The 13,570-nt window shown below is 50.2% G+C and overlaps 1 protein-coding gene across 2 annotated transcripts in view; it reads left to right on the forward strand.

Annotated features, from left to right (window-relative positions):
* LOC143804163 (uncharacterized) overlaps positions 1-13,570 on the forward strand; it is a 73,499-nt gene that overhangs the window by 56,556 nt on the left and 3,373 nt on the right. For both annotated transcript variants that reach the window (XM_077281971.1, XM_077281972.1), the window contains 3 exons: positions 5,341-5,409; positions 10,689-11,523; positions 12,083-12,266. In XM_077281971.1, coding sequence (XP_077138086.1) covers positions 5,341-5,409; positions 10,689-11,523; positions 12,083-12,266 — 1,088 coding nt within the window. The remainder of the gene's footprint in view (positions 1-5,340; positions 5,410-10,688; positions 11,524-12,082; positions 12,267-13,570) is intronic.

Below are 13,570 nucleotides of genomic sequence, written 5' to 3' on the forward strand. Positions count from 1 at the left end.
GTCCAGACGAGAATAAATAAGAGCAACAGTAAGAGTTTTTACAGAGTCTAAGGGTACCGTCACACATTGAAATTTCCATCGCTACGACGTTACGATTCGTGACGTTCTAGCGATATCGTTACGATATCGCTGTGTCTGACACGCTACTGCGATCAGACACCCTGCTGAGAATCGTACGTCGTAGCAGATCGTTTGGAACTTTCTTTCGTCGCTTGATCACCCGCTGACATCGCTGGATCGTTGTGTGTGACAGCGATCCAGCGATGTCTTCGCTTGTAACCAGGGTAAACATCGGGTAACTAAGCGCAGGGCCGCGCTTAGTAACCCGATGTTTACCCTGGTTACAAGCGTAAACGTAAAAAAACAAACCGTGCATACTCACCCGTCGGTGTCCTTCAGGTCCCTTGCCGTCTGCTTCCTGCTCTGAGTGCCGGCCGGAAAGTGAGAGCAGAGCGCAGCGGTGCTGCGGCCCTGCGCTTAGTTACCCGATGTTTACCCTGGTTACCCGGGGACTTCGGCATCGCTCCAGCGCCGTGATTGCAACGTGTGACCGCAGTCTACGACGCTGGAGCGATGATTATACGACGCTGCGACGTCACGAATCGTGCCGTCGCAGCGATGAAAATTTCAATGTGTGACGGTACCCTAAGATCAGAAAAGGTCAGATTCTGGAGATGTTCTTGAGGTGCACGTGACATGAGTGATCGGATGGGGGGAGTGCAGGAAAGATCTGAGTCACATACAACCCCTGGCAAAAATGATGGAATCACCGGCCTTGGAGGATGTTCATTCAGTTGTTTAATTTTGTAGGAAAAAAGCAGATCACAGACATGGCACAAAACTAAAGTCATTTCACATGGCAACTTTCTGGCTTTAAGAAACACTAAAAGAAATCAAGAACAAAAAATGTGCTAGTCAGTAATGGTTACTTTTTTTAACCAAGCATAGGGGAAAAATTATGGAATCATGAAAAACAAACAAACAAAAAAACCCTCCAACACATCACTAGTATCACTTTCGTCCATCATCCACAGTCCACGATTGCTTTTCCTTAGCCCATTGTAACCTTGTTTTTTCTGTTTAGGTGTTAATGATGGCTTTCATTTAGCTTTTCTTTATGTAAATCCCATTTCCTTTGGGCGGTTTCTTACAGTTCAGTCACAGACGTTGACTCCAGTTTCCACCCATTTGTTCCTCATTTGATTTGTTGAGCATTTCCTGTTTTGGAGACCTATTGCTTTAAGTTTCCGGTCTTGACGCTTTGATGCCTTCCTTGGTCTACCAGTATGTTTGCCTTTAACAACCTTCCCATGTTGTTTGTATTTGGTCCAGATTTTAGACACAGCTGACTGAACAACCAACATCTTTTGCAACATTGCTTGATGATTTACCCTCTTTTAAGAGATTGATAATCCTCTCCTTTGCTTCAATTGACATCTCTCTTGTTGGAGCCATGATTCATGTCAGACCACTTGGTGCAACAGCTCTCCAAGGTGTGATCACTCCTTTTTAGATTCAGACTAACGAGCAGATCTAATTTGATGCAGGTGTTATTTTTGGGTATGAAAATTTACAGGCTGATTCCATAATTTTTTCCCTCATAATTGAGTGATTCCATAATTTTTCCATATGCTTGGTTAAAAAAAGTAACCATTACTGACTACCATTTTTTGTTCTTGATTTCTTTTACTGTTTCTTAAAGCCAGAAAGTTGCCATTTGAAATTACTTTAGTTTTGTGCCATGTCTGTGATCTGCTTTTTTTCTACAAAATTAAACAACTGAATGAACATCCTCCAAGGCCGGTGATTCCATCATTTTTGCCAGGGGTTGTATAACCCCAAGACAGTGAGCATGCTGCAGGGGAGTGATGGTGGAACCACACACAGAAATGGAACTATTGGGCTTGGGAATGTTAGTAGAGGAAGGAAAGGCAAGGAGTTTAGTTTTTGATAGATTCAAAATTTGGTGTCATCAACATAGAGATGGTAATAAGAAACAAATCTACTGATGGTTTGTCCGATAGGGGCGGTTTATAGAGAGAAAAGAGGAGGGGACCTAGTACTGAATCCAGAGGAACCTTGAGATTGAGGATAAGACCTAGGACTGAACCCTGAGGAACATCGAGACTAAAGATAAGACCTAGGATTGAACCCTGAGGAAACCCAACAGTAAAGGTACCTTCACACTAAACGATTTACCAACGATCACGACCAGCGATACGACCTGGCCGTGATCGTTGGTAAGTCGTTGTGTGGTCGCTGGGGAGCTGTCACACAGACAGCTCTCCAGCGACCAACGATGCCGAAGTCCCCGGGTAACCAGGGTAAACATCGGGTTACTAAGCGCAGGGCCGCGCTTAGTAACCCGATGTTTACCCTGGTTACCATCGTAAATGTAAAAAAAACCAAACACTACATACTCACATTCCGGTGTCACGTCCCCCACCGTCTGCTTCCCGCACTGACTGAGTGCCGGCCGTAAAGTAAAAGCAGAGCGCAGCGGTGACGTCACCGCTGTGCTCTGCTTTTACTTTACGGCCGGCACTCACAGTCAGTGCGGGAAGCTCTGAGCAGCAGCGCGGACGCCGGGGGACGTGACAGACATCAGAGGGTGAGTATGTACTGTTTTTTTTTTTACTTTTACAATGGTAACCAGGGTAAATATCAGGTTACTAAGCGCGGCCCTGCGCTTAGTGACCCGATATTTACCCTGGTTACCATTGTAAAACATCGCTGGCATCGTTGCTTTTGGTGTCAAACACAACGATACACGCCGATCTGACGACCAAATAAAGTTCTGGACTTTCAGCAACGACCAGCGATATCACAGCAGGATCCAGATCGCTGCTGTGTGTCAAACACAACGATATCGCTATCCAGGACGCTGCAACGTCACGGATCGCTATCGTTGCAAAGTCGTTTAGTGTGAAGGTACCTTTAGGGGAAGAGAAGCCAGTAAAAGATAAAGTGTAGTAGGCGGTTAGAGAGGTAGAAAAAGAACCAGGAGAGAGCGGTGTTCTTGAGGCAAATGGAACGAAACATAGGGAGGAGGAGCTGGTGATCCACAGGGTCAGATAATGGAGAGATCCAGGAGAATCAGCAAGAAGCAGGGACCATTAGATTTAGCTGTTAGTGGATCATTAGAGACTTTGGTGAGGGCAGTTTCAGTAGCAAAACCCCCAATAACAAAACACAGAAAAAATGAAGTCAAAACAATAAAAAACTCCAGAAATGCCTACAATGAAAACTAAAAAACACAATAAAATACAAACAACTTATCGCCCCCCCGAGACCATCGAAAAAAGAGAAAAAGTGATTATACGTATTGTCTGAGATATACACTGCTCAAAAAAATAAAGGGAACACTAAAATCCCACATCCAAGATATCACTGAATGACTTGGAGATGGAGTGGAAAATGAAGTTACAGGCTGATCCAACTTCAGTGGAAATGACTCAAGACAAGGAAATGATGCTCAGTAGTGTGTGGCCTCCACGTGCGTGTATGACCTCCCTACAATGCTTCGGCATGCTCCTGATGAGACGGCGGATGGTCTCCTGAGGGATCTCCTCCCAGACCTGGACTAAAGCATCCGCCAACTCCTGGACAGTCTATGGTGCAACGTGACGTTGGTGGATGGTGCGAGACATGATGTCCCAGATGTGTTCAATCGGATTCAGGTCTGGGGAACGGGCGGGCCAGTCCATAGCTTCAATGCCTTCATCTTGCAGGAACTGCTGACACCCTCCAGCCACGAGGTCTGGCATTGTCCTGCATTAGGAGGAACCCAGGGCCAACCGCACCAGCATATGGTCTCACAAGGGGTCTGAGGATCTCATCTCGGTACCTAATGGCAGTCAGGCTACCTCTGGCGAGCACATGGAGGGCTGTGCGGCCCTCTAAAGAAATGCCACCCCACACCATTACTGACCCACTGCCAAACCGCTCATGCTGAAGGATGTTGCAGGCAGCAGATTGCTCTCCATGGTGTCTACAGACTCTGTCACATGTGCTCAGTGTGAACCTGCTTTCATCTGTGAAGAGCACAGGGCGCCAGTGGTGAATTTGCCAATCCTGGTGTTCTGTGGCAAATGCCAAGCGTCCTGCACGGTGTTGGGCTGTGAGCACAACCCCCATCTGTGGACGCCGGGCACTCAGACCATCCTCATGGAGTCAGTTTCTAACCATTTGTGCAGACACATGCACATTTGTGGCCTGCTGGAGGTTATTTTGCAGGGCTCTGGCAGTGCTCCTCCTGTTCCTCCTGCACAAAGGCTGAGGTAGCGGTCCTGCTGCTGGGTTGTTGCCCTCCTACGGCCCCCTCCACATCTCCTGGTGTACTGGCCTGTCTCTTGGTAGCGCCTCCAGCCTCTGGACACTACGCTGACAGACAGAGCAAACCTTCAAGTCACAGCTCGCATTGATGTGCCATCCTGGATGAGCTGCACTACCTGAGCCACTTGTGTGGGTTGTAGAGTCCGTCTCATGCTACCACGAGTGTGAAAGCACAACCAACATTCAAAAGTGACCAAAACATCAGCCAGAAAGCATTGGTACTGAGATGTGGTCTGTGGTCCCCACCTGCAGAACCTCTCCTTTATTGAGGGGGTCTTGATAATTGCCAATAATTTCCATCTGTTGTCTATTCCATTTGCACAACAGCATGTGAAATTGATTGTCAATCAGTGTTGCTTCCTAAGTTTGATTTCACACAAGTTTGATTCACTTGGAGTTAGATTCTGTTGTTTACGTGTTCCCTTTATTTTTTTGAGCAGTGTGTATATTATGACAGAGACACACAGAAAAGAATAGACAAATTGTAAAACTGAACTATAATAAGATCCTTTTCATTTCCACGTGATCGACAAAGCACTCATGGCCCTGGTTAGTTTGTGGAACTACAAGTCCGCTCATGCTTTCCCGTCATGGCGCTGTGATCGCTGCCCCAGGGACAGAAGGGTTAATTCCGCTGATGTAACTCCCGTATAATCACACTCTGGGGACACTTGAGATGTTGGGTGAGATTACAGAGTTATTCAAGCCTCAGATGTGACCTGCACACTGCACAGAAGCCTCAGCTGTGAGACCCGCACAGATGGACATGCTGCCATCATATAGCCAGGGGGCAGCGATCCGCGACATCAGGACGGTGACACGGGGGTAAGACGTGGATCAGAGACTGGGATCCCGTCCTCACCTGGCTGTGGTAATGCAGCTGAGAGTTTGTCACAGTGTGTCAGTGAGCTACACGCATCGGCAGCATGAACCGCACTGGTACATTGTGACGACGCCTCAGCTGTGTGTGTCCTGTAGTAATGTGCTGCTGCTTTATCCTTGCAGGTTCTGTGTTCCTCTGTCCCAGGAGTCCGGCTCCTCAGCAACTGGAGGGAAAAAAGCGAAGCAGAAAAGGTAAAACTGCTCAGAGCGCGGACACTACGTGATCAGTAACAAGCACGGTGTGATCAGTAACAAGCACGGTGTGATCAGTAACAAGCACGGTGTGATCAGTAACAAGCACGGTGTGATCAGTAACAAGCACGGTGTGATCAGTAACAAGCACGCCGTGATCAGTAACAAGCACGCCGTCATCAGTAACAAGCACACCGTCATCAGTAACAAGCACGCCGTCATCAGTAACAAGCACGCCGTCATCAGTAACAAGCACGCCGTCATCAGTAACAAGCACGCCGTCATCAGTAACGAGCACGCCGTCATCAGTAACGAGCACGCCGTCATCAGTAACGAGCACGCCCTGATCAGTAACGAGCACGCCGTGATCAGTAACGAGCACGCTGTGATCAGTAACATGCACGCTGTGATCAGTAACAAGCACGCTGTGATCAGTAACAAGCATGCCGCGCTCACACTATACCGCCACTCACTGCACTGTTTACTGCACTGTGATCAGCAGCAGAGAACGGTCACAATCTGACCGAGACGTCACGTTTTAGGATTGCCGGACGCTAATCAGAATGACTTGTCATTTCTAACAGTGGCGAGTTCTTCTTACAGGGGTACAAGGCGCAGCCCCTGCAGGAGCACCGGCCCCCCGGGACTGCAGCGCTGCACTCCCTGCTCTGTACATAATATGGGGCGACCTACTCGAAAAAACGGGGGAAAAATGTGATCAACTGGTAGACCGGGGATCTTGTAGATCTCAGATCCCTTCTTCTTAGCAATGTCTGATGTCAGTAGCATCATGTAGGTCAGGTCTGCTCGGGTCAGAGTGGAAATAAACTCTAATGCCCCACATCTCTAACGCCCATGGCCTCTAATGCCCCACATCTCTAATGCCCATGGCCTCTAATGCCCCACATCTCTAATGCCCATGGCCTCTAATGCCCCACATCTCTAATGGCCATAGCCTCTAATGCCCCACATCTCTAATGGCCATGGCCTCTAATGCCCCACATCTCTAATGGCCATGGCCTCTAATGCCCCACATCTCTAATGGCCATGGCCTCTAATGCCCCACATCTCTAACGCCCATGGCCTCTAATGCCCCACATCTCTAATGGCCATAGCCTCTAATGCCCCACATCTCTAATGGCCATAGCCTCTAATGCCCATGGCCTCTAATGCCCCACATCTCTAACGCCCATGGCCTCTAATGCCCCACATCTCTAATGCCCCACATCTCTAATGGCCATAGCCTCTAATGCCCATGGCCTCTAATGCCCCACATCTCTAACGCCCATGGCCTCTAATGCCCCACATCTCTAATGGCCATGGCCTCTAATGCCCATGGCCTCTAATGCCCCACATCTCTAATGCCCATGGCCTCTAATGCCCCACATCTCTAATGGCCATAGCCTCTAATGCCCATGGCCTCTAATGCCCCACATCTCTAATGGCCATGGCCTCTAATGCCCCACATCTCTAATGCCCCACATCTCTAATGCCCATGGCCTCTAATGCCCCACATCTCTAATGGCCATAGCCTCTAATGCCCATGGCCTCTAATGCCCCACATCTCTAATGGCCATGGCCTCTAATGCCCCACATCTCTAATGGCCATGGCCTCTAATGCCCCACATCTCTAACGCCCATGGCCTCTAATGCCCCACATCTCTAATGGCCATGGCCTCTAATGCCCAAGCCTCTAATGCCCCACATCTCTAATGGCCATAGCCTCTAATGCCCCACATCTCTAATGCCCATGGCCTCTAATGCCCCACATCTCTAATGGCCATGGCCTCTAATGCCCATGGCCTCTAATGCCCCACATCTCTAATGGCCATGGCCTCTAATGCCCATGGCCTCTAATGCCCCACATCTCTAATGGCCATAGCCTCTAATGCCCCACATCTCTAATGCCCATGGCCTCTAATGCCCCACATCTCTAACGCCCATGGCCTCTAATGCCCCACATCTCTAATGGCCATGGCCTCTAATGCCCCACATCTCTAATGGCCATAGCCTCTAATGCCCCACATATCTAATGCCCATAGCCTCTAATGCCCCACATCTCTAACGCCCATGTCCTCTAATGCCCCACATCTCTAATGGCCATGGCCTCTAATGGCCATGGCCTCTAATGGCCATGGCCTCTAATGCCCCACATCTCTAACGGCCATGGCCTCTAATGCCCCACATCTCTAACGCCCATGGCCTCTAATGCCCCACATCTCTAACGGCCATAGCCTCTAATGCCCCACATCTCTAACGCCCATGGCCTCTAATGCCCCACATCTCTAACGCCCATGGCCTCTAATGCCCCACATCTCTAATGGCCATGGCCTCTAATGCCCCACATCTCTAATGGCAATAGCCTCTAATGCCCCACATCTCTAATGCCCATGGCCTCTAATGCCCCACATCTCTAATGCCCATGGCCTCTAATGTCCCACATCTCTAACGCCCATGGCCTCTAATGCCCCACATCTCTAACGCCCATGGCCTCTAATGCCCCACATCTCTAACGCCCATGGCCTCTAATGCCCCACATCTCTAATGGCCATGGCCTCTAATGCCCCACATCTCTAACGCCCATGGCCTCTAATGCCCCACATCTCTAACGCCCATGGCCTCTAATGCCCCACATCTCTAACGCCCATGGCCTCTAATGCCCCACATCTCTTAACGCCCATGGCCTCTAATGCCCCACATCTCTAACGCCCATGGCCTCTAATGCCCCATATCTCTAATGCCCATGGCCTCTAATGTCCCACATCTCTAACGCCCATGGCCTCTAATGCCCCACATCTCTAATGGCCATGGCCTCTAATGCCCCACATCTCTAATGGCAATAGCCTCTAATGCCCCACATCTCTAATGCCCATGGCCTCTAATGCCCCACATCTCTAATGCCCATGGCCTCTAATGTCCCACATCTCTAACGCCCATGGCCTCTAATGCCCCACATCTCTAACGCCCATGGCCTCTAATGCCCCACATCTCTAACGCCCATGGCCTCTAATGCCCCACATCTCTAATGCCCCACATCTCTAACGCCCATGGCCTCTAATGCCCCACATCTCTAATGCCCATGGCCTCTAATGCCCCACATCTCTAATGCCCCACATCTCTAACGCCCATGGCCTCTAATGCCCCACATCTCTAATGCCCATGGCCTCTAATGCCCCACATCTCTAATGCCCCACATCTCTAACGCCCATGGCCTCTAATGCCCCACATCTCTAATGCCCATGGCCTCTAATGCCCCACATCTCTTAACGCCCATGGCCTCTAATGCCCCACATCTCTAACACCCATGGCCTCTAATGCCCCACATCTCTAACGCCCATGGCCTCTAATGCCCCACATCTCTAACGCCCATGGCCTCTAATGCCCCACATCTCTAATGCCCCACATCTCTAACGCCCATGGCCTCTAATGCCCCACATCTCTAATGCCCATGGCCTCTAATGCCCCACATCTCTTAACGCCCATGGCCTCTAATGCCCCACATCTCTAACACCCATGGCCTCTAATGCCCCACATCTCTAACGCCCATGGCCTCTAATGCCCCACATCTCTAATGCCCATGGCCTCTAATGCCCCGCATCTCTAACGCCCATGGCCTCTAATGCCCCGCATCTCTAATGCCCATGGCCTCTAATGCCCCACATCTCTAACGCCCATGGCCTCTAATGCCCCACATCTCTAACGCCCATGGCCTCTAATGCCCCACATCTCTAACGCCCATGGCCTCTAATGCCCCACATCTCTAACGCCCATGGCCTCTAATGCCCCACATCTCTAACGCCCATGGCCTCTAATGCCCCACATCTCTAATGCCCATGGCCTCTAATGCCCCACATCTCTAATGGCCATAGCCTCTAATGCCCCACATCTCTAACGCCCATGGCCTCTAATGCCCCGCATCTCTAATGCCCATGGCCTCTAATGCCCCACATCTCTAATGCCCATGGCCTCTAATGCGTGGGATCTCTAATGCCCATGGCCTCTAATGCCCAACATCTCTAATGGCCATAGCCTCTAATGCCCCGCATCTCTAACGCCCATAGCCTCTAATGCCCCGCATCTCTAACGCCCATAGCCTCTAATGCCCCACATCTCTAATGGCCATAGCCTCTAATGCCCCACATCTCTAATGCCCATAGCCTCTAATGCCCCGCATCTCTAAAGCCCATGGCCTCTAATGCCCCAGGTCTCCGATGCTTCCCATCCCCAAGTCTCCAATGCTTCCTATCTCTAATGCCCCTCGTCTCTATCACCATGGCCTCTAATGCCTCCCATTCCCAATGCCCCAGGCCTCTGATGCCTCCCATCTCTGATGCCCCTGGACTCTAATGCTTCCAGTTCATGATTCCCCTGGTCTCTGATGCTTCTCATCTCTGATCATTCAAGGCTCCTATTCTTCCCATCTCCAAGGTTGCGTGTAGGTAGGTACCGGGAGACGAGGTCACAGGTGTATGGAGGAGACAGGTTGTGGATGGCTTTGTAGGTCATTGTGAGGGTTTTGAACTGGAGTCTCTAAGCGATAGGAAGCCAGTGAAGGGCTTGGCATAGGGGAGAGGCTGGGGAATAGCGGGGAGACAGGTAGATTAGTCGAGCAGCAGAGTGTAGGATGGATTGGAGTGGGGCCAGAGTGCTAGATGGGAGGCCACAGAGCAGGAGGTTGCAGTAGTCTAGGTGGGAGATGATAAGAGCATGCACTAGTGTTTTTGTGGTGTCGCGGTCAAGGAATGCTCGGATCCGGGAGATATTTTTGAGTTTGAGACGGTAGGAGGCAAGGGCTTGGATATGTGGCTTGAAAGAGAGGGCAGAGTCGAGGATCACCCCGAGGCACCGGGCGTGTGGGACTGGGGAAAGTGAGCAGCCATTGACCTTGATGGATAGGTCTGGTGGAGGGGTAGAGTGAGATGGGGGAAAGATGATGAATTCTGTTTTGTCCATGTTCAGTTTTAGAAAGCGAGCAGAATAGATGGCCGAGATAGCAGACGGACTGTGGGATTTTGGTAAGGAGGAGAGGTCAGGTCCGGATAGGTAGATCTGCGTGTCATCGACGTAGAGATGATGCTGCATACTGTGGGATTCTATGAGCTATCCCAGGCCAAAGGCGTCTGATGGCCCTGGTCTCTGATGCTTCCCGTCTCTGATGCCCCAGATCTTTGATGCCCCTGGTCTCTGATGCTTCCACTCTCTGATGCCCCAGGTCTCTGATGCTTCCCATCTATGATGCCCCAGATCTGATGTTGATGTCATTTTTATGTTTTATTTAGGTTACACAAGGAAAACAGACATTGGGGTCTACAACACGGTGGTTGCACGAATGTGAAGAGAAAGAAAGACCCCTCTCTGGTGCCTGGTCCACTCGCCCTGGAGATGCTTCAGCACAGAGCAGTCTACAAGGCGTACAAGAAGCTGGTCCAGGAGACGGAGGAGCCACAGACGTTGAGGGTCCTGGAGATGCTGCACGCCCTGCAGAGTACGAGGGGGAAGCAGGACATGTTGGCTCTGATCCAGAAGGTTCTAGAGTTGGACGTTATACAGAACCCACACCTGCAAGCTCTGAGGAGAAATCTGCATAGTGACCTCTCTAGGGGCGCAATCAGCAGCTCGTCCATCACACGGGTCACAGGGGTCCTCGGCGCCCTCCTCGATGTCTCCTTTCACAAGTTCTGGGGGGAGATCTCTGGACGGCTGAAAGATTATGGGATGGAACAGCCGGGAAATGAAGGTTGGGCGAGACTTGAGCCAATTCTTCTAGTGCTAAGCACCAAACTAGCCACGAAGCGTCTCCACGGCCAGAGGAGTGGTGCAGATCACCCAGCACAGATGCAGCCCAGTGTGGATGATGTGGTCGCCTTCCACCAGGCCCTTGGGATGGCAGCTCAGGGGTGGCCAACTCCAGAAATCCTGCATTTCCTGAAGTATCTGCAGACACATGGTCCTCAGGAAGGGCTCCCCCTACTGGAGAACAACCTGCTGTGCTGCCTAGAGCTGCAGAAGTATAGGAACGCCCATCACGCCATGCCGGACCGCGGCCTCTTGAAGAGGAAGGTGCATGTCCTCAGGGAGAGATTCCTCCTATTACATGAGAATGCGGGGCTGCAGGTAAGAAACCCCAACACCCGCGACCCGGTAAGGAGACGAGGGATGGGAATAGGTCAGAGACGTGTAACATGGCCATCTCCAAAACCTGCCAGTGCCCGTCAACAATGGAGACACGCGCTGCAGAGCGAGCCATCAGAGTGCTGCGGCTTCCAGTCACCTCTCCCGGAGCAGTGACTGTACCCACCCCGGCCGCGCCTCTATGACTGAAAGCCAGCAGCTCCTGGGAGGATGCAAGATCATTTCTCCCAGTAGCTGCACTTTCAGTACAGTGGCCAAGAGGCATTTTAACGCTATTTACCTGCAGATTGACCCTACATTTGAACGAGCGCAAGGCTCAGGAAAGTGAGAGCAGTGATTAGGACTGCTCTGGAAGCCGCCACAGGTGAGGGCCAGTGCTTGTGCAGGACTGATGCTGCTCCTCATCTCATCCGCTGAGCTGCTGCTATCTCCTGTATAGAAGTTAATGGGCTGATGAGGTGTCTGGGATCTCAGGAGTTAACTCCTCTCCTGTACACTTAGTTAGATATAGACTACAACCCTCATCTTGTTTTGTGTGCAGTTGTCCCCAGAGCTCTTGGAGGCTGCACAAAGGGACACAGAGGCGGCAACACACAGCGACCTGCCGTCTACCTCACTATTCGACCACCTCCAGGACTGGCTGACCGATTCCTTACTGCCCTTCTGGGCTGGATTCCGGAGAGCATGGGCCTTTCGTTCCCCATCCAGTGCTCAGCGAGAGCCAGGTAATCACAGGACGACAGCGTTACAGTGTACCAGCGCAGCCAAGTCACATAGGGGGCTGCTCTCTATATTACTTCCCCCATACACATCACATAGGGGGCCGCTCTCTATGCCGAAACGTTGAGAATATATATCAATTGTCTACTTCAGAATTTGCAGTATTTTCTTTTGTGGATACTCACCATCGCAAATTTTGGAATAAAAAGATATAAACTATTATTGCATCTTTAGTGTGCCGGAGTTTTTGCTTACTCTATACTCCCCCCATACACATGAATTTGTAGAAAGCATATAAGGCTCCCAAACAATAGAACCACCATGGTACCATGCAGGGAAACCTAGATGGAAACAAGTGTGCAGGACACACCAAATAATAATGTAACCACAAAAGAACAAATGGTGTACCAGTCCTAGTATAGAGCAAAATCAATTTTATTTAATTAAAGCTATAAAACATGAGACAAATCAAACAGTGACAGTGTTGGGTTAAAACCGGCACACAGGCCATAGCTGCGACAAGGGAAACAACACGGCACCCATCATGTAAAGCATAAAGGTACAGACTCGTATGAAAATCATCCACAGGCGAACAATATATACAAAAACTCCATAATCTAATTGTAGGAACGCATGTGAACGAAGCAATAAAGGAGCCAAAACATACCGATGTAAGTAGAGCAATAAATGTACCGCAGGCGCCGTGACGTCCCCCTCCTCCCGACGTACGTTTCGGGTTTCCCTTCCTCAAGGAGGGAAACCCGAAACGTACGTCGGGAGGAGGGGGACGTCACGGCGCCTGCGGTACATTTATTGCTCTACTTACATCGGTATGTTTTGGCTCCTTTATTGCTTCGTTCACATGCGTTCCTACAATTAGATTATGGAGTTTTTGTATATATTGTTCGCCTGTGGATGATTTTCATACGAGTCTGTACCTTTATGCTTTACATGATGGGTGCCGTGTTGTTTCCCTTGTCGCAGCTATGGCCTGTGTGCCGGTTTTAACCCAACACTGTCACTGTTTGATTTGTCTCATGTTTTATAGCTTTAATTAAATAAAATTGATTTTGCTCTATACTAGGACTGGTACACCATTTGTTCTTTTGTCCCCCCATACACAGCACATAGGGGGCCGCTCTCTATACTCCCCCCATACACAGCACATAGGGGGCCGCTCTCTATACTCCCCCATACACAGCACATAGGGGGCCGCTCTCTATACTCCCCCCCATACACAGCACATAGGGGGCCGCTCTCTATACTTCCCCCCCCATACACAGCACATAGGGGGCCGCTCTCTATACTT

The sequence above is a fragment of the Ranitomeya variabilis genome, chromosome 2 (genome assembly GCF_051348905.1).
Source record: "Ranitomeya variabilis isolate aRanVar5 chromosome 2, aRanVar5.hap1, whole genome shotgun sequence".
Classification (NCBI taxonomy): domain Eukaryota; kingdom Metazoa; phylum Chordata; class Amphibia; order Anura; family Dendrobatidae; genus Ranitomeya; species Ranitomeya variabilis.